The sequence below is a fragment of the Ornithorhynchus anatinus genome, chromosome 1, assembly GCF_004115215.2.
Source record: "Ornithorhynchus anatinus isolate Pmale09 chromosome 1, mOrnAna1.pri.v4, whole genome shotgun sequence".
Taxonomy (NCBI): Eukaryota; Metazoa; Chordata; class Mammalia; order Monotremata; family Ornithorhynchidae; genus Ornithorhynchus; species Ornithorhynchus anatinus.
Window position 1 is genome coordinate 65414182 of NC_041728.1, and position 21983 is coordinate 65436164.

Below are 21983 nucleotides of genomic sequence, written 5' to 3' on the forward strand. Positions count from 1 at the left end.
CTTGGGCAAGCCACTTCACTTCTCTGTGCCTCAGTTCCCTCATCTGTGAAATGGGGATTAAGAACTGTGAGCCCGGTGTGGAACAATCAGATCACGATGTGAGCCCGTCATTGGGCAGGGATTGTCTCTATCTGTTGCTGAATTATACATTCCCAGCGCTTAGTACAGTGCTCTGCACATAGTAAGCGCTCAATAAACACTACTGAATGAATGAATCTACCCCAGCGCTTAGAACAGTGCTTGGCACATAGTGAGCGCTTAACAAATAACATCACTATTATCATTAAGAGCACCGGCTTGGGAGTCAGAGGTCGTGGGTTCTAATCCAGCCTCTGCTGTTTGTCAGCTGTATGACCTGGTGGGAGTCACTTCACTTCTCTGGGCCTCAATTCCCTCATCTGGAAAATGGGGATGAAGACTGTGAGCCCCGTGTGGGACAACCAGATCACATTGTATCTACCCTAGCTCTTAGAACAATGTTTGGCATCATAGTTAGCGCTTAACAAATAACATTATCATTCTCAATAAGAGCACCGACTTGGTAGTCAGAGGTCGTGGGTTCTAATCCTGCCTCCGCCACTTGTCAGCTGTGTGACCTTGGGGGAGTCACTTCACTTCTCTGTGCCTCAGTTCCCTCATCTGGAAAACGGGGATGAAGACTGTGAGCCCTGTGGGGGACAGCCAGATTATGTTGTATCCACCTCGGCGCTTAGAGCAATGCTTGGCACCTAGTGAGTGCTGAACAAATAACATCACTATTATCATTAAGAGCACCGGCTTGGGAGTCAGAGGTCGTGAGTTCTAATCCTGCCTCCGCCGCTTGTCAGCTGTGTGACCTGGGGGGAGTCACTTCACTTCTGTGGGCCTCAGTCCCCTCATCTGGAAAAGGGGGATGAAGACTGTGAGCCCCACCTGGAACCACCTGATCACCTTGCATCCTCCCCAGTGCTTAGAACAGTGCTCGGCGCATATTAAGAGCTTAACAAATACCAACATCCACTTGTCAGCCATGTGACTGTGTCACTTCACTTCTGTGGGCCTCAGTCCCCTCATCTGGAAAACGGGGATGAAGATCGTGAGCCCCAAGTGGGACCTCCTAATCACCTTGTATCCTCCCCAGCGCTTAGAACAGTGCTCGGCGCATAGTAAGAGCTTAACAAATACCAACATCCACTTGTCAGCTGCGTGACTGTGGGCAAGTCACTTCACTTCTCGGTGCCTCAGTTCCCTCATCTGGAAAATGGGGATGAAGACCGGGAGCCTCACGTGGGACAACCTGATGACCCCGTATCTCCCCCAGCGCTTAGAATAGGGCTTGGCACATAGTGAGCGCTTAACACGTGGCTCAGTGGAAAGAGCACGGGCTTCGGAGTCAGAGGTGATGGGTTCAAATCCCAGCTCGGCCACTTGTCAGCTGTGTGACTGTGGGCGAGTCACTTCACTTCTCGGTGCCTCAGTTCCCTCCTCTGTCAAATGGGGATGAAGACTGTGAGCCCCACGTGGGACAACCCGATTCCCCTGTGTCTACCCCAGCGCTTAGAACAGTGCTTGGCACATAGTAAACGCATAAGAAATACCTCCATTAAGTCCCTCGACTTCTCGGTGCCTCAGTGGCCTCCTCTGTCAAATGGGGATGAAGACTGGGAGCCCCACGGGGGGACAACCTGATTCCCCTGTGTCTCCCCCAGCGCTTAGAACAGTGCTCGGCACCTAGTAAGCGCTTAACAAATACCAACATTATTATAATATGATGCTGCTGCGGGGGGGCGTGGTTCCGAGGGGCGGGGCTTGAGGTGGGCGGGGCTTCTAGGGGGCGGGGCTGCCTGGTAGTGACGTCAGTGGGCGTGGCCTCCAGAAGGCTGGGTCCTGACGTCACGGTGGGGGCGGGGCCCGGCCGGGCAGAGGCGTTGGGAGAGAGGCCGTTACCGGGGCAACGGCTGCCGGCAGCATCAGCATCAGCAGCAGCGGGCAGAGCGTGCAGCACAGCGGCTCCCCTGGCACCGGCCCCGCCGCCCCCCTCGGCCACGGTCTGTATCCTCTCCCTCTTCATTCAATCGCACGGATCGAGCCATTCATTCATTCATTCAATAGTATTTATTGAGCGCCTACTAGGTGCAGAGCACTGTACTAAGCGCTTGGGACGAACAAGTCGGCAACAGAGAGAGACGGTCCCCGCCGTTGGACGGGCTTACGGTCTAATCGGGGGAGACGGACGGACGAGAACGATGGCGATAAATAGAGTCGAGGAGAAGAACATCTCGTAAAAACGATGGCAACTGAATAGAATCGAGGCGATGTACAATTCATTAACAAAATAAATAGGGTAACGGAAATACATACAGTGGAGCGGACGAGTACGGTGCTGTGGGGATGGGGAGGGAGAGGGGGAGGAGCAGAGGGAAAAGGGGAAAAAGAGGGTTTAGCTGCGGAGAGGTAAAGGGGGGGGGGGTGGCAGAGGGAGTGGAGGGAGAAGAGGAGCTCAGTCTGGGAAGGCCTCTTGGAGGAGGTGAGCCCTCACTCCCTCTCCTTTGCGGCCGAATCCGTCCTTCCCCAAGCGCTCGGCACAGGGCTTCGCACCCCGTGGGCGCTCAGTCCGTCCCCTCGAATGCCGTCGGGCGCATCCATTCATCCAGCCCCTCCTATGGAGCGCCGACGGGGTGCGGAGCCCTGTGCTGAGCGCTTGGCACGGACGGCCGGGCCACAGAGGGAGACCATCCCTGTCCCGGCACGGGCTCGCCGTCAGGGAGGGGGAGACCCCAAAATAAAAGAAGTAGACAGGCATCGATACCTTCAAATTGGATCGATAGAGTGATAGATATATGCACGTCAGTAATAAAATAAGTAGAATAATAAATAACATATACACATGTGCACAAGTGCTGCCGGGAGGGGAAGAGCGGAGGGAGGGAGTTGGGGAGGGCAGGAGGGAAAGGGAGGGTTCAGTCTGGGAAGGCCTCCTGGAGGAGGGGAGCTCTCAGTAATAATAATAATGTTGGTATTTGTTAAGCGCTTACTAGGTGCCGAGCACTGCTCTGAGCGCTGGGGGAGATACAGGGTCATCAGGTTGTGGGGCTCACAGTCTTCATCCCCATTTGACAGATGGGGTAACTGAGGCACAGAGAAGTGAAGTGACTTGGCCACGGTCACACAGCTGACGAGTGGCAGAGCCGGGAGTCGAACCCGTCACCTCTGACTCGCCAGCCCGGGCTCTTTCCACCGAGCCACGGAAGCGAAGTGACCTGCCCAAGGTCACGCAGCTGACAGGTGGCGGAGTCGGGATTCGAACCCATGACCTCTGACTCCCCAGCCCGGGCTCTTCCCACTGTCATTCATTCAGTCGTATTGATTGAGCGCCGATTGGGTGCAGGGCACTGGACTAAGCGCTGGGAATGTCCAGTTCGGCCACAGAGAGAGACGATCCCTGCCCCGCAACGGGCCCAGGAGGACTTTGAAGCGTTTATTGAGCGCTGACTGTGTGCAGAGCACTGTGTCCAGCGGTTAGAACAGTGCTTGGCACATAGTAAGCACTTAAATAGTATTATCATCATTGTTGTTATTACTAAGCGCTTGGGAGGGAATAATATAACAATAAAGCGAGACAAGGCTCCCTGTTCCCCCGCCCCTGCTCATTCATTCATGCAAGGGGATTTATTGAGGCCTTACCACGTGCAGAGCACTGTACTGAGCGCTTGGAAGAGGTCAATAGAGCAATAACAGCTTGGCTCCGTGGAAAGAGCCCGGGCTGAGTCAGAGGTCATGGGTTCGAATCCAGGCTCTGCCACTTGTCAGCTGTGTGACTGTGGGCAAGTCACCTCACTTCTCTGGGCCTCAGTTCCCTCATCTGTAAAATGGGGATTAAGACTGTGAGCCCCACGTGGGACAACCTGATTCCCCTGTGTCTACAGAACAGTGCTCTGCACATAGTAAGCGCTTAACAAATATTCATTCATTCATTCAATAGTATTTATTGAGCGCTTATTATGTGCAGAGCACTGTACTAAGCGCTTGGGATGAACAAGTCGGCAACAGATAGAGACGGTCCCTGCCGTTTGACGGGCTTACGGTCTAATCGACAAATACCAACATCATTATTATTATTATTATTATAAAAAGAGACAACACTCCCTGGTCCTGTCCTTTCTGCTCCCCGCCCCCTACTCATTATTCATTCAACCATATTTATTGAGTGCTGACTGTGCAGAGCACTGTACTGAGCGCTTGGGAGAGGACAATACAGCAATAAAGAGAGACGACGCTCCCTGCTCCCTCTCCTGTCCTTCCCTGCCCATCCCACCCCACTCTTGCTTCCAATTCCATTCCCAGACAGACCCCGTTACTCCTGCTGGTCCTCACCCCTCCTTCCTCCCTATTCCTCCTCATCCTCCTCCCTTCTTCTTCCTCATCCCATCCCATGGCCTGAGAAGCAGCCTGGCCTAGTAGCAGGACCCCGGGCTTGGGAGTCAGAGGGACGTGGGTTCTAATCCCGGCTCCGCTCCTGGTCTGCTGTGTCACCGTGGGCAAGTCGTTTCACTTCTCTGGGCCTCAGCTACCTCATCTGGAAAATGGGCATGAAGACTGTGAGCCCCATGTAGGACAACCTGATTTTCTCGTATCTACCCCAGTGCATAGAACAGTGCTTGGCACATAGTAATAATTATTATTATTAATTATCATTATTCATTCATTCATTCAATAGTATTTATTGAGCGCTTACTATGTGCAGAGCACTGTACTAAGCGCTTGGGATGAACAAGTCGGCAACAGATAGAGACAGTCCCTGCCGTCTGACGGGCTTACGGTCTAATCGGGGGAGACGGACGGACGAGAACGATGGCACTAAACAGCGTCGAGGGGAAGAACATCTCGTAAAAACCGATGGCAACTAAATAGAATCGAGGCGATGTACAATTCATTAACAAAATAAATAGGGTAACGAAAATATATACAGTTGAGCGGACGAGTACGGTGCTGTGGGGATGGGAAGGGAGAGGTGGAGGAGCAGAGGGAAAAGGGGAAAATGAGGCTTTAGCTGCGGAGAGGTAAAGGGGGGATGGCAGAGGGAGTAGAGGGGGAAGAGGAGCTCAGTCTGGGAAGGCCTCTTGGAGGAGGTGATTTTTAAGTAAGGTTTTGAAGAGGGAAAGAGAATCAGTTTGGCGGAGGTGAGGAGGGAGGGCGTTCCGGGACCGCGGGAGGACGTGACCCGGGGGTCGACGGCGGGACGGGCGAGACCGAGGGACGGCGAGGAGGTGGGCGGCGGAGGAGCGGAGCTTGCGGGGTGGGCGGTAGAAAGAGAGAAGGGAGGAGAGGTAGGAAGGGGCAAGGTGACGGAGAGCCTTGAAGCCTAGAGTGAGGAGTTTTTGTTTGGAGCGGAGGTCGATAGGCAACCACTGGAGTTGTTTAAGAAGGGGAATGACATGCCCAGATCGTTTCTGCGGGAAGATGAGCCGGGCAGCGGAGTGAAGAATAGACCGGAGCGGGGCGAGAGAGGAAGAAGGGAGGTCAGAGAGAAGGCCGACACAGTAGTCTAGCCGGGATATGACGAGAGCCCGTAATAGTAAGGTAGCCGTCTGGGTGGAGAGGAAAGGGCGGATCTTGGCGATATTGTAGAGGTGAAACCGGCAGGTCTCGGTAACGGATAGGATGTGTGGGGTGAACGAGAGGGACGAGTCAAGGATGACACCGAGATTGCGGGCCTGCGGGACGGGAAGGATGGTCGTGCCATCCACGGTGATGGAGAAGTCTGGGAGCGGACCGGGCTTGGGAGGGAAGATGAGGAGCTCAGTCTCGCTCATGTTGAGTTTTAGGTGGCGGGCCGACATCCAGGTGGAGACGTCCCGGAGGCAGGAGGAGATGCGAGCCTGAAGGGAGGGGGAGAGGACAGGGGCGGAGATGTAGATCTGCGTGTCATCTGCGTAGAGATGGTCGTCAAAGCCGTGAGAGCGGATGAGTTCACGGAGGGAGTGAGTGTAAATGGAGAACGGAAGAGGGCCGAGAACTGACCCTTGAGGAACTCCAACAGTTAAAGGATGGGAGGGGGAGGAGGCTCCAGCGTAGGAGACCGAGAATGATCGGCCAGAGAGGTAAGAGGAGAACCGGGAGAGGACAGAGTCCGTGAAGCCGAGGTGAGATAAGGTATGGAGGAGGAGGGGATGGTCGACAGTGTCAAAGGCAGCAGAGAGGTCAAGGAGGGTCAGAATGGAGTAGGAGCCATTGGATTTGGCAAGAAGGAGGTCACGGGTGACCTTAGAGAGAGCAGTCTCGGTAGAGTGGAGGGGACGGAAGCCAGATTGGAGGGGGTCTAGGAGAGAATGGGAGTTAAGGAATTCTAGGCATTATCCCATCCCCCAACCTGGCACAAAGTTTGATCCTTCCCTGGATGAGTTTCTAACCATTCTGAAACCCACCGGCAGAAAGTCCTGGCTGTTTTAAGGGCCGATTCACAGCAGGACCCTTCCCTCCCCCCTAAGCCTTATTTAAGGCTCACCTCCTCCAGGAGGCCTTCCCAGACTAAGCCCCCCTTTTCCTCAGCTCCCCTCCCCTCCCCATCGCCCCAACGCGCCCCCACAGCACTTGCGTGTAAATATGTACACGTTTATAATTCTATTTGTATTGATGTATATATATCTATAATTCTTTTTTATTGATATTGATGCTACTGATGCCTATTTACTTGTTTTGATGCCTGCCTTCCCCTTTCTAAACTGGGAGCCCGCTGTGGGCAGCGATTGTTTCTATTTGTTACTGAATTGTACTTTCCAAGTGCTTAGTGGAGCGCTCTGCACACGGTAAGCATTCAATAAATACGACTGAATGAATGAATGCGCCCTACAAGGCCATTCAGCCTAGGGTTTCGTGGCCTAGTGAAAATAATAATAATAATAGTAATGATGTTAGTATTTGTTAAGCGCCTACTATGTGCAGAGCACTGTTCTAAGCGCTGGGGCAGATAGAGGGTAATCAGGTTGTCCCACGTGAGGCTCACAGTCTTAATCCCCATTTTACAGATGAGGTAACTGAGGCACAGAGAAGTGAAGTGACTTGCCCACGGTCACACAGCTGACAAGTGGCAGAGCTGGGATTCTAACCCATGACCTCTGACTCCCAAGCCCGTGCTCTTTCCCCTGAGCCACGCTGCTCAGGGAAAAGATCACAGGCCTGGGAGTCGGAGGACCTGGGTTCCAATTCCGGCTCTCCGATTTGCCGGCTGTGTGACCTTGGGCAGATCACTTCACTTCCCTGGGCCTCAGTTCCCTCAACTGTAAAGCGGGGATTCGGTACCTGTTCTCCCACCTCCTCGAGTGAGCCTTTTGTGGGAGTCGATTAACTTGTGTCTACTGCAGTGCTTGACACAGAGTAAGCGTTCAACAAATACAGTATAAATGGAAATGAAAAATGGAATCGGAACCCTAACGTCCTGCCGTAATCACCGACTGTGGGTTTTTCCTTTGCCTTATCTTTCTCCCCTCAGCCGAGCTGACCGAAAACTTACCCGGGAAGGAACGTCGACGACAGCGAGGCAGTGGCTGTGACTCCCCAAGGCCCGGCGGACATCCGAATCTTTCTTTTTCCCAGCCCCACTCAGCCACCCTTTCAGCACCCCCAAAGCGGTTCCATGCTCTTCCGGGAGACCCCAAAATGCAGGAACAGTGGGTGGAAAACTTCGGCCGACTGAGCGTTTCCGACTGGCTGCCCCTAAACGACCTCACCGATCAACTAGGGAAGGTTACCCTCTGTGAAACCGACAAGGGTCACGGCGACCCGAACGCTGGAAAAACCAGAGAAAACGTGTCGGCAGAAGACGTTGAGCCCGGACCCCTGGAGGGGGATGGCAAAGCCACGGCGTCTGCGGTCCCCGCGGGCCTTCCGGGCAGAAACTGCCCTGGTACCCCGGAGCCCAACTCCTGGGGGGACTTCGAAGGGTTCAGCGAGGCCTCGGATGAGGCGGAAAGTTTCGCCTTAGAGGCCGGGGCGCGGTCCGATCGTTGGCCTCCGGAAGAGGGTCCCCCCTCGAAGGAAGAACATTTTGGGGTGGCTTTGGGCTCCCGCCTCTCTAGCAGGAATATCCAGGGCATGATGGAAGCTGCCTCCATTTCCTCTCGGGAGGTTGGTTGGATGGAACTTTAGCCAACATCTTGCTGGTCGCCCAAGGACGTCACCCAGCTGGATGAAGCTCCGGGGTGGGGGCGGAGCCCCTTCGGTCACGAGACCGTGTCTTGGGTCTAGGTGTCTAGAGAGTAGGGGCTGCTGCGAGGTGCTCAGGAGGCCCCATCTCCTTTTGGTGTTTTGTTTTTTTCCATGGTATTAAGTGCTCACTGGGTGTCAGGCACTGCACTAAGTGCTGGGGTAGATACAAGCTGTCAGGTTGGACACTGTCCCACGGGGGGCTCACTGTCTTAATCCTCATTTTACAGATGAGGTAGCTGAGGCACAGAGAAATGAAGTGATTTACCAGAGGTCACACAGCAGACAAGTGGCAGAGCCGGGATTAGATTCCAGGTCCTTCTGACTCCCAGGGTCTTGTTTGTTCCACTAGGCCACGCTGCTTTCTACTAGGCCAATCGTGTGCCCTAAGTGGGACAGGGATTGGGTTCAATCCAATTTCCCTGTATCTACCCCAACGCTTAATATAGTGCCTGGCATGTAGTAAGCGCTTAACAAATATCACAACTATTATTATTATTATTCTCTCTTGTTCTCCTTTGGCAGAACCAGCCCTGTTCCCCCACCTGTCAGCTTTCCTGTTCTCCCTTCTCTCTTCCCTCCCGGCTCTTGGTTTCCCGTCTCTCTCCCCGTCCCTCTCCAATCCCCGTTGCTGTGGTTTCCCTCCCCCCGACCACCTTCCATCTTTGACTTGATGCTTTCTCTCTCCCCATTTCCCTTCTCCCTTTTTTTCCTCCACTCCAAAACACAGCACGAGAAGAGGAATGCTAATGGGGAGGGGGACAGGGGAACAAGAAAGAAAGGAGAAGAAAATCTCTGGGCAGGAAGCGCTCAACTTTTCAGTTGTGCTTCTGAAGCCAACATGTGCGCTGTTGACAACTAGTTTTAAACTTTCCCGATACTGTGCTCGTATCAGGACTTAAAATGGATGGAAGCACATTTGTGCGGAGCATCTCTCTGGGGAAACATTACATTGGGATGCACGTTTAGCTTTTCCCTGGCTCTTTTTTCTCATCAAGCTTGCGTGGGTCAGCCAGAGACTTGGTGTATCTTTGAGGGTCTCCCCTCCCGCCTCCCCTTTTGTTTTTCAGACCCAACTCAACTATGAGAATATTTTTAAGTTTGCCTTTCGGGACGTATTGGCACGACAATTAACTGAGGACATCCTCACCTTAGATCAATTTCTAGAAGCAAGGAGTGAAGAAAACGCAGCTTCCGAACCTGGGAAGAGACCATTCTGGTAACACATTTAAATTCAGTTAGCGTCGGACGGGAAAATGACATTGTTATCCGGTGCTTGGATCTTTCTGAAGAAGGCTAAAAGGGAAATGGGTGCCGCGTGTTGGAAACTGAACAGATCACCTTAGCGCATCGAAGTAGCTCTAGTTTTGAACCGAGAGGGAAGAGTTGTCTAAAGATTGTGTTTTTATAATAATGTTGGTAGTTTTTAAGCGCTTACTATGTGCTGAGCACTGTTCTAAGCGCTGGGGTAGATACAGGATAATCAGGTTGTCTCACGTGAGGCTCACAGTTAATCCCCATTTTACAGATGAGGTCACTGAGGCCCAGAGAAGTGAAGTGACTCGGCCACAGTCACCCAGCTGACAAGTGGCAGAGCCGGGAGTCGAACCCATGACCTCTGACTCCGAAGCCCGGGCTCTTTCCACTGAGCCACGCTGCTGGGCCTAATATTATATTATAATAATTATTATCGTCATCATCACCGTTATGGATTAAGTGCTTAATCTGTGTCAAGACTGTTTTAAACTCTGGGGTAGATACAGGTGTTTGACTTCAGGGGCTGGTCCCGTGGTGAGGAGGGGTGGGGATAGCGTTAGGTAGTGATTTCCATGTGAGTGGAACAGAAATGGATATCCCCACTTAGCCAGTGGGGTCAGCTTGCCCTCAGCAAAATCTTTTAATGAGGAGGTAAATGAGATTCTTTCATCTCCCTCCAAGGAGTGGGAGAGGTCAACAATAGGGGTGGTCAGAGAAACAAGGGGCCTAGCAACCACCGACCTTAACAGGCCTCAGGGGAGTCCGATGGAGAGACAGAGCTGGTACTTCCCTCGAGCGAATAGGAGCGATTTGTGTGCTAGGTCTGGAGTTAAATTTATTCCTTTTCTGCATCTAATAGCATTTCTTCCCGAAGGGAAGGGGCGGCCACAAAACTGCCAGTGATAGAGCATACGGCCCCACGGGCGGTTGTAAAATGGGGATGAATAATAATGTTGGTATTTTGTTAAGCGCTTACTATGTGCAGAGCACCATTCTAAGTGCTGGGGTAGATACAGGGTCATCAGGTTGTCCCACGTGAGGCTCACAGTCTTAATCCCCATTTTACAGATGAGGTAACTGAGGCACAGAGAAGTGAAGTGACTAGCTCACAGTCACACAGCTGACAACCCGTGACCTCTGACTCCCTCAGAGGACCTCTGAGGTCCTCTGACCTCTGACTCCCAGGCCCGTGTTGGTTCCACTGAGCCACGCTGCTTCAAGACTGTGAGCACTAGACTGTGAGACTTCAAGTCTTCAAGATGAAGACTGTGAGCCCCATGTGGGGCAGGGACTGTGTCCAACCTGATCCGCTTGTATCCACCCCAGTGCGTAGTGTAGTGCCTGCACTTAAAAAATACCGTAAAAAAAGTTGTACTCTGAAGGGATCTGGCAGCCACTGTCATCTGGAAGTGAGGTGAAGTGGCCGCTACTTTCCCAAGATCTGCAGGTGGTGGCCTGAACCCCCAGGGCCAGATGAGAGGGAAAGGGAGGGAAGCAGGGGACATATTCTCTTTTCTTTGAGGAAAGAATCTTGAGACCATTTTCCTGGTGGGTGTGAAGGCTCAGGCACTGTCATCACCCTTCGGTAGAGCATAAAAATAAAAAATGACGTTATCTGTTAAGCGCTTTCTGTGCGCCAAGCACTGTACTAAGCACTGGAGTGGATCCAAGCAAATCAGGTTGGACACAGTCCCTGTCCCACGTGGGGCTCACAGTCCCAATCCCCATTTTATAGACGAGGTGACGGAGGCCCGGAGAAGTGAAGTGGCCTTCTGACTGCTAGGCCCGGGCTCTATCCACTAGCCCACGCTGCTTCCCAGTATGTGCCGGTCCTAGCTAAAGCAACTGGCCTCTGCCCAGTTTGCGGTTCTAGGGGGTTTTGCCGATGAGGGCCGGGAGATGGCCTGAGGGGGCTGTGATGAGAAGGGCAGCCACCGGCGACCACCCCAAAGACCTCCCCTCCCATCCTGGAGTAGTGGACTGAGCACGGGCCTGGGCATCAGAGGGTCCTGGATTCTAATCCCGGTTCTGCCACTTGTCAGCTCTGTGGCCTTAGGCGGGTCACTTCACTTCTCTGGGCCTCGGTTACCTCATCTGTAAAATAGGGATGAAGACTATGAGCCCTATGCGGGACAGGGAGCGGGTCCGACCCGATTTGCTTGTATCCACCCCATCGCTCCGTACAGGGCCTGGCACGTAGTAAGTGCGTAACAAATACCATTATTATTATTATGGTATTAATAATACCATGATTATTATTATCCTGTCATCTAGGGGAAGGCCAGCAGCTGCTCGAAACGGGGTATCTCCAGCAGGCAGGTGGGGAATGGGCATAGCTCACCTGTCAGGCTGCTTCTCACTGGGGAAGACGGTTTAAGGGGCAGGACCATTTGCCAACAATACAAGCAATTCGGCTCTTTTTTTATGGCATTTGTTAAGCATTCACTCTGTGCCAGGCCCTATTCTAAGCACTGTGTCAGATTCAAGTTGGACACAGTCCATGTTCCACATGGGGCTCAGAGTATTAATTGAGAAGCAGCGTGGCTCAGTGGAAAGAGCCCAGGCTTGGGAGTCAGAGGTCGTGGGTTCGAATCCCGGCTCTGCCACTTGTCAGCTGTGTGACGGTGGGCAAGTCACTTCACTTCTCTGGGCCTCAGTTCCCTCATCTGTAAAATGGGGATTAACTGTGAGCCCCACGTGGGACAACCTGATCGCCTTGTATCCCCCAGCGCTTAGAACAGTGCTCTGCACATAGTAAGCGCTTAACAAATACCAATATTATTATTATTATTATTGTTAATCCCCATTTTGCAGATGAGGGGAACGAGGCACAGAGGAAGTGTAAAGTGTCTCGCCCAAGGTCACACAGCAGGCAAGTGGTGGAGCCGGCATTAGAACCCGAGTACTTCTGACTTCCAGACCCGTGCTTTGTCCACTAGGCCATGCTGCTTCTTAAATCGCGCCAGCCGGAACCTCTTGCGGGATCTCCTCGCCTGGATCTTGACCTGATTGGTGTCACCCAGACATGGACAGGCCCAGACAGACAAAATTGTTTGTGGGTGGTGGTGGGAGGGCGGGGGCATGTCTCCTAAGACCTCTGTCACTCCAGGTGACAACTTCACAACTTCTAAATTTGATCCTGTTTTAGAGTCCTGTGACCCTAGGGACCAGAAGCCCAGATTAACTATGAGAGGTCATGGGTTTGAATCCCAGCTCTGCCACTTGTCAGCTGTGTGACTGTGGGCAAGTCACTTCACTTCTCTGTGCCTCAGTTCCCTCGTCTGTAAAATGGGGATTAAGACCATGAGCCTCACGTGGGACAACCTGATTACCCTGTATCTACCCCAGCACTTAGAAGGGTGCTCTGCACATAGTAAGTGCTTAAATACCAACATTATTATTATTACTGGGGGTTACCCCCCCCCAGTCCCCTTACCTCAGTTCCTTTTGCAGAGTTGAGTTCCTACACCTCCCCAGGCAGAGCGACACTTTGGCCCTGCTCCCTTGCCAGAGCCGGCAGGGCCTAGTATGGAATGGTTTCAGGAATTTGGTAGGAATGTCTTTTTTTTTTTTATAAGTTCAATTCTAATAGTCAGATTTTATTTTTTTCAGCTCAAACTCCCGAAAACTTTGGAGAACTCTTCGAGACGCCAACAGCGCACCTACTTCAAGATGTCTCTGGACTAAATCCCATTGCCTGGACAATTTCTTACTTGTTCTTGGAATTGACTCGACACAAAAAGTAAATTGCTTAATATACTTTTATCCCTTTTAGTGACTACTTGCTTATGTTTCCCATAACCAATAATGGACTCTGTAATTGGGAGCAAGGCCGAAGGAGGCTGGAATTCGTTTTCCAGGGCTAACACAGACCAATCTTATACAATTTGAATCTAGAAATTATTCCCGAAGAAACTTAATGCAGTGAACCTTCCTACCCAGGCAGATTTACTTCTCTGCTGAGCTCCTTGTGGTCATTCTAGAATTGGCTGGCACCATTATTAAAATCTACTAAAAAAACTTTGGCGGTTGAAAAAAGAGAATATTGATACAGGGTAGACCGAGTGCCATTCCCAACTCATCTTAATAGAACCTGCTGGGATTTAAAACGAAGGACCGAGGAAATAAAATAGCAATAATAACTGTGGAATTTGGTACGTGCTTACTCTATGCCAGGCTATTAAGTGCTGGGTTAGATAGAAGATAATATGGTCAGGCACAGTACTTTCATTCAATAGTATTTATTGAGCGCTTACTATGTGCAGAGCACTGTACTAAGCGCTTGGAATATACAAAATGAGACCGTCTCTGCCCATTGACTTGTCCCACATGGTGCTCAAACACAGGAGAGGGAACAGGTATTGGATCCCCACTTTACAGGTGAGGTAACTGAGAAGTGAAGTGCCTTTCTCCAGGTCAAACGTCAGGCAGCTGGTGGAGCCGGGATTAGAACCCAGGTCTTCTGACTCTTAGGCCTTTGCTCTATCCACTAGACCGTCCTGCTTCAGTATAGGAGATTTCAGTCTCTGCTCCAGGATTCATTCCAGAATCTCCTTCATCTCCAGAAGGGTGTACAGGGCCCATGGCATCATGTGCCTTTCTGTCTTATTGAGATGGGTCATCTTGACACCAGCCTCAGGGGGTGTCAGTCAATGAATAGATTGGAAGCCTGGAAACTCTCCCCTCCACGGGGCTCGTGCTGGGTCAGCAGTCAAGCCCCCTTACCGTCTGCGGTTGGAAAACGCGCCCCTCGGATTCGTCATAATAATAATAACTGTGGTATTTGTTAAACCGCTTATTGTGTGCCAGGCACTGTACTGAGGCTGGACACAGTTAATCGGGTTGGACACAGCCCCTGTCCCACATGGGGCTCGCAGTCTTCATCCCCATTTGCCATATGAGGTAACTGAGGCCCAGAGAAGTGAAGTGACCTACCCAGGTTCACACACAGCAGACGAGTGGCGGAGCCGGGATTAGAACCCAGATCCTTGTGACACCTAGGCCCGTACTCTATCCACTAGGCCATGCTCCTTTTTGCAATTGAGATTCAGGGAAGTCTTGCTTTTGCATGCCATGAGGATTAACTAAGCAGGATTGCTCCGAGCCAACTCTCAAGAGAGCAGGCCCGTGCTCTATCCAGTAGGCCAAGCTACTTCTTGTTTCTGGTTCTTGGCAAATTTCCAGAGAAAAGGAGGGCGACGGGGCCGAGAACCAGCCTTCTGGTGCCACCCTCCCCTGCTCTTTCGGATCAGCAGCTCCGACTGGAAGAGCTGAGCCCTGGGGTTGCCCCACGGCCACCCAAGTTTGCTTACCAAAGTTTGGCCCAAAGGGCTTTTGTTCTCCCAGCGCATTGTCTGTCTCCACGTGGCCAAAGAGAAGGGTGGGGACAGGCGCTCAGGAAATGCAGTTGCTAGTGAGGAGGAGGAGGAGACGACGGCTGGTGGCAGAAGGAAGAAGATGGGGGCTGCCTGGGGTCAGACCGTGGAGGCAAGGTGGGAAACAGGGCTGGGATTCTCCCGCAGGGTCTCGGGGGCCCTGAGAGCCGGCTCCTTGGCTTGGCCGGCCAGCAGTCGGTGACCTGGTGCTAGGAGTGGCCCGTAGGCTGTCGTACTGTACTCTCCCAAGTGCTTAGTACAGTGCTCTGCACACAGTAAGCGTGCAAGAAATGCAATTGAGCGAATGAACGGGGCGAGGGTGAACGTTTTTTTTTTTAATGGCTTTTGTTACTATGTTACTTTTGTTACAGTACTATGTGCCGGGCACTTTACTAAGCGCTGGGTAATGGCTTTTGTTAAGCGCTTACTATGTGCCGGGCACTGTACTAAGCGCTAGGGCAGATACACGTTAATCAGGTTGGACACGGTCTATGTCCCGCATGGGGGGCCCATTTAACCGATAAGGTAACTGAGGCCCAGAGAAGTGAAGTGACTTGCCCAGAGTCACACCACAGACCTGTGGCGGAGGCGGGATTGGAAGCCAGGTTCTTCTGACTCCCGTGCTGAGAAGCAGGGTGCTTAGTGGTTTGGGAGTCAGAAGGCCCTGGGTTATATAATCCTGGCTCTGCCACACATCTGCTGGGTGACCTTGAGCAAGTCACTTTATTTCTCTGGACCTCAATTATAATAATAATGATGGCATTTGTTAAGCGCTTACTATGTGCAAAGCACTGTTCTAAGCGCTGGGGGAGATACAGGGCGATCAGGTTGTCCCACTTGGGGCTCACAGTCTTCATCTCCATTTTACACGTAACTGAGACCCAGAGAAGTGAAGTCACTGCCCCAAGTCACCCAGCTGACAAGTGGCGGAGCCGCGATTAGAACCCATGACCTCTGACTCCCAAGCCCGGGCTCTTGCCACTGAGCCGCGCCGCTTCCCAATGTCACCCGTAAAATGGGGATTAAGAGGATGAGCCCCTTGTGAGGCAGGGGTGATGCCCAACCAGATTAACTTGTATCTACCAAAAGCTGTTCTTGTCTGTCCGTCTCCCCCGATTAGACCGTAAGCCCGTCAAAGGGCAGGGACCGTCTCTATCTGTTGCCGACTTGTTCATTCCAAGCGCTTAGTACAGTGCTCTGCACATAGTAAGCGCTCAATAAATACTATTGAATGAATGAATGAATGAATGAATGAATACCAAAGTTCTTAGGACAGTGCTTGGCACGTAGTAAGCACTTAACAGGTACCGTAATTATTACTATTATTATTATTATTGCCCAAGGCCCAGGCTCCGTCCACTAGGCCCGCTGCTTGCCCCCTCCGTGCCCGCCTACATTCCTGCCAGGGTCTCGTTGGTGGCTGTCCCAAACCCCTTCACCAGCCAGCCTGAGTTTTGGCCACTGGACGGAGGCCCCCTCAGGGCCATGGGGCCACTTTGGGCCTGTTGGCAGGTAGATATAATAATAATGTTGGTATTTTTTAAGCACTTACTATGTGCCGAGCACTGTTCTAAGCACTGGGGTAGGTACAGGGTAATCAGTTTGTCCCACGTGAGGTTCACAGTCTTAATCCCATTTTACAGATGAGGTAACTGAGGCACCAAGAAGCGAAGTGACTTGCCCAAAGTCACACAGCTGACAGGTGACAGAGCTGGAATTAGAACCCACGACCTCTGAGTCCTAAGCTCGGGCTCTTTCCACTGAGCCACGCTGCTGACAGAGGCATCCTGGGTAGGCTCAGAAGTGGGATGGATGGGATTTGGCCCCAAAATAGTGTTCCCGCCTTCCCTAAATGATCTCCTCTCATCATACGGTGTAGTGGATAGAGCCTGGGAGTCAGAAGCTCCCGGGTTCTAATCCCGGCTCCGCCACTTGTCTGTTGGGTGACCTTGGGCAAGTCACTTCGCCTCTGGGGCCTCAGTTACCTCATCTGTAAAATGGAGATTGAGACCGTGAACCCCAGGTGGGATGGCGAGTGGGTCCAGCCCGATTTGCTTGTATCCACCCCGGAGCTTAGTACAGTACCTGGCACCTAGTAAGCACTTAACAAATCCCACAATTATTATTAATTATTATCGTGAAGTAATGATAATAATAATAATGTTGGTATTTGTTAAGCGCTTACTATGTGCAGAGCACTGTTCTAAGCGCTGGGGTAGACACAGGGAAATCACGTTGTCCCACGTGGGGCTCACAGTCTTCATCCCCATTTTACAGATGAGGGAACTGAGACACAGAGAAGCTAAGTGACTTGCCCACAGTCACCCAGCTGACAAGTGGCAGAGCTGGGATTCGAACTCATGAGGCCTGACTCCAAAGCCCGTGCTCTTTCCACTGAGCCACGCTGCTTCCCATTGCCGTGGCGTGGGAAAACGTAGACCCCGAACGGAACTGCCCACAGGAAAGGACTCGAAAAGACGTCCAACGTCCCCTTGGTCCTCTCCAAGCTAAGCTCCGACCACGGGTTCGGGCCATGGACAAAATAGGGAGTGAGAAGCAAGTAGCCCCGTGGCCGCCGGCGTCCGGTAGCTATTTGACGGTCCCACTAGGCCATAAGCTCCTCTCTCTGGGCCATAAGCTTCTCCCACTAGGCCATTAGGTCCTCCCACTACACGGGTAGCGGGTATTGCCCTATTTGAGGGCAGGAAGCGTGTCTACCGATTCTTGCACTCCCCTCTCCCAAGCAGTCAGTGCAGTGCTAGACTGTAAACTCATTACTGTCAGCTGTGTGACTGTGGGCAAGTCACTTAACTTCTCTGGGCCTCAGTTACCTCATCTTCAAAATGGGGATTAACTGCGAGCCTCATGCGGGACAACCTGGTTACCCCATATCTACCCCAGCACTTAGAACAGTGCTCTGCACATAGTAAGCGCTTAACGAATAACAACATTATGATTATTATGGGCAGGAAACATGTCTGCTAATTCTGCTGTACTGAATTCAATCAAATTTACCGAGCGTCTTGGGAGAGCGCGATATAACAACAAGCAGACATATTCCCTGCCCACAATGAGCTCACGGTCTAAAGGACTGTATTCATTCAGTTGTATTTATTGGGTGCTTACGGTGGGCAGAGTACTGTACTAAGCGCCTTGGAAAGGACAATTCAGCGACAAATAGAGACGATCCCTGCCCACACTTGTCAGCTGTGTGACTGTGGGCAAGTCACTTAACTTCTCTGTGTCTTAGTTACCTCATCTGTAAAATGGGGATTAACTGTGAATCTCACGTGGGGCCACCTAATGACCCTGTATCTCCCCCAGCGCTTAGAACAGTGCTCTGCACATAGTAAGCGCTTAACAAATACCAACATTAGTATTATTATTACTTTGTACGGTGCTTTGCATATAGTAGGCGCTTAGAAAATACCGTCGATTGATTGCTAAGCACACGGTGCACTCCATAAATACTTTTCATCGATTGATTGACGGTGATTTCTTTTGCTAGGACCCTTCAGGAAGCAATCCTCTCACTTCGGAAGGTGCGAACCTGAAAGAAATCGAAGAACTGATGGACGTTAACGGCTTCAATATTCACAACTGTAAGGCTCTCATTCAAACCAAGGTAAGGGTGGTTCAGAAAAATTCCTCGCAGGTGTTTATGCCCTTCCCCCTTCCATCCCGTCGCCAGCCCCTCGGGTCCTGCTGTGTTGTGAGTTGGCTCTAAACAATCCTGCTCAGTTAATCCTCAGTCGGCACGCAAAAGCAAGACTTCCCCGAATCCTAACTGCACGAAGCAGCGTGGGCTTCTGGAAAGAGCGCCGGCCTGAGAGTCAGGGGACCTGTGTTCTAATCCTGGCCCTGCCACTTGCCTGCTCTGTGACTTTGGTTGTCACTTAACTTTTTGATACCTCAGTTTCCTCAACTGTAAAATAATAATGTTGGTATTTGTTAAGCGCTTACTATGTGCAGAGCACTGTTCTAAGCGCTGGGGTGGACACAGGTTGTCCCACGTGGGGCTCCCAGTCTTAATCCCCATTTTACAGATGAGGTAACTGAGGCACAGAGAAGTGAAGTGACTTTCATTCATTCAATAGTATTTATTGAGCGCTTACTATGTGCAGAGCACTGTCCTAAGCGCTTGGAATGAACAAGTCGGCAACAGATAGAGACAGTTGCCCACAGTCACACAGCTGACAAGTGGCAGAGCCGGGAGTCGAACCCATGAACTCTGATTCCAAAGCCCGTGCTCTTTCCACTGAGCCACGCTGCTTCTCCAATGGGGATTAAGACTGTGATCGCTTTGTGGTACGTGGATTGTGTCCAACCTGACTGACTTGTATCTGCCCCAGAACTTAGCACAGTGCTTGGAACATAGTAAGCGCTTAACAAGGCCATTCTTAACTGTCTGTGATCACTCCTACTTAGTGATAATAATGATGGCATTTGTTGAGCGCTTATTGTGTGTTAAGCGCTGTTCATTCATTCATTCAATCGTATTTATTAAGCGCTTACCGTGTGCAGAGCACTGTTCCAAACTAAAGAGTTATTCTAAGTACAGAGCACTGTTCTAAGATAAATCCTGTCCCATATAAGGCTCACAGTCTTAATTCCCATTTTACAGATGAGGTAACTGAGTCTCAGAGAATAATAATAATAATGTTGGTATTTGTTAAGCGCATACTATGTGCAGAGCATTGTTCTAAGGGCTGGGGTAAATACCAGGGTTGATTACAGGGTTGAATACAGGGTTGTCCCACGTGGGGCTCACAGTATTCATCCCCATTTTACAAATGAGGGAACTGAGGCACAGAGAAGTGAAGTGACTTGCCCACAGTCACACAGCTGACACGTGGCAGAGCTGGGATTCGAACCCATGACCTCTGTCTCCCAAGTCCCGGCTCTTTCCACTGAACCACGTTGCTTCTCTTAAGGGAAGTGAAGTGACTTGCCCAGGGTCACACTGCAGTCAAGTGGTGGATCTGGAATTAGAACCCAGGTCCTTCTGACTCTCAGGCCTGTGCTCTATCCATCTCAAACAGTGAGCCCGGTGCGGTTCAGGGACTGTGTCCAACCTAATTAACTTATCTATCCAGTGCGTAGAACAGACTGTAACAGTCCCGATTAGACCGTAAGCCCGTCAAACGGCAGGGACTGTCTCTATCTGTTGCCGACTTGTTCATTCCAAGTGCTTAGTACAGTGCTCTGCACATAGTAAGCGCTCAATAAATACTATTGAATGAATGAATGAACAGTGTTTGGCACATAGTGATTGCTTTGCAGATACTATACGAAAAGCAAGGTCCTGCAGAGGAAAAAACTCATTTTTCCTTATCTCAGTCAAACAGCAAGGAAACAATTTTCCTAGTGGCAGGGTAATATCGACCTTGGTTACCTCGCGCTGAATCCAAACTTTCTTTTCTGTTCCGTTCAGCTTTCTGTATCCCCAAGTCCCAGGCATGGCAACCTCTTCATTTACAACCTCTTTTTGAAGAAGACTCCTTCTCATGGAACTCTGCAATACATAACAACTCCAAGGAAGAGGAGACTGTTCACTACCCGCAGTTTAAAAATGAAGATTTTTAAGAGTGATGTTTGCTAAAGCAAGAGTCCTTTTTTTTATTATCGAACCTTAATACTTTGCTACTGGTTTGGTGCCGAAAACTAGTGAAGATATTTTGGGAGAACACAGATGTGAACCTTAAGGTGAAGGTATAAAAAGTTTCCGATTTAAAAGCCAATGACTCCTCTCGTGGGAGCCAAGGCTGGGCAGGGACAGCTCAAAGCCCTGGCTTTCTGTGTCTTTGTCTGGAAGTCAGAGTGCCGGGTTTTAATCTGCTATTTTCAGCCCAAAGGCTAGCAGCTGCAACTATATGAGGAATGTAGATGGCCACGCCTTCTCCCTGCTGGTTGCCCCTCCCTGGTCGCACAACGCCAGGCCGTCTGTTAGGCCCGGCGGGCCGGTTGCGGGGCTCTCTGGCCATCTGTTGCGCGTTAAAGAGGGTATCGAACCCCCACCTGCCCACCGAGGGACCCCAGACTTGATCCAGACCCGCCCCCGAACTCTGAGACGTGGTTGAAAACCAGGTGTTATCATCCGTTCATCCGCACTTCTCCAATCTCCCCTTGATTGCTAGTGAGACGAAGGCTCAGTGACAGGGTTTAGGCCCCTGGCACCGAAAGAGTCCCTGGATAAGACAAATGTTCCGAGCATCTGTTTTCTGCTGTAGGGTGAGGGTCTCTCCTTCCTTCCCCTTCCCCATCCCGTAGAAGACTCTGGAGTTAGGGTCCAGTAAAAGCATCGTGGCACTGACTTTTTAAAGCACTAAAAGAAAACTTTCTGTACCCGTTTAGAATATATTTCAAAAACTCCGGGGATACAGCTAAATGGAGGGCAGTGAATGGGATGTTTTCAAGTTAATATACTCCAGCGTTTTAATCGCAATTTAACTTTTATTCTCTCCCTTCCGCCCTCCCCCCGGCTGATATTTCTAAGTAGATTTTTGGAGCAATCTATTTTATTTAATATTAAAATCACTTCTGTGAGTTGTGCATTGCTGACCTAGGAATAATGTCCACCATATTATTAATCTGTAAGTAGCTTTTCTTTTAGAGTGGTTCTGATTACCCAGATAGTTGCCAGAGTTTGAGCCGTGGTAGATCATTCGTCCGAGGGATCTATGAGTTACAGCTTCCTCTTTGTTTCAGCCACAGAAATTCACATTTTAAAAGGCCAAGAGCCTAAAGATCTGCACTGACTTTTTGGTAACCTTTAACTTAATAAAAATTTTCTCAACACAGACTCGCTTTGTCTTTATTTTCACAACCTCTTAGGGAACTGCTGGAAACAGGCTTGTTCTGTAGAATTGGACTGGGATGGAGAGAAGAGAGGAATATTCCGGGCGCCTGAGGCTGGACTCTTGAGGGCCAGGGAACAGCACGTCATTGGGTGATGTCCCTATGTACCTGCAGACAATAATAATAATAATAATGATGATGATGATATTTGTTAAGCACTTACTATGTTCCAAGCATTGTTCTAAGAGCTGGGGTAGATACAAGGTAATGAGATTGTCCCATGTGGGACTCACAGTCTTAATCCCCATTTTACATTTGAGGTCACTGAGGCACAAAGAAGTGAAGTGACTTGCCCAAAGTCACACAGCTGAC

At 50.8% G+C, this 21983-nt stretch overlaps 1 protein-coding gene across 1 annotated transcript; it reads left to right on the forward strand.

Annotated features, from left to right (window-relative positions):
• Positions 1-1911: 1911 nt before the first annotated feature.
• Positions 1912-21615, forward strand: CLBA1 (clathrin binding box of aftiphilin containing 1). The gene is made up of 6 exons (XM_007662476.3): positions 1912-2027; positions 7469-8103; positions 9252-9400; positions 13051-13180; positions 18322-18438; positions 20248-21615. Exons 2-6 carry the CDS (start codon positions 7636-7638, stop codon positions 20413-20415), a joined length of 1032 nt encoding a protein of 343 aa, XP_007660666.1. The 5' UTR covers positions 1912-2027; positions 7469-7635; the 3' UTR covers positions 20416-21615.
• Positions 21616-21983: the final 368 nt, after the last annotated feature.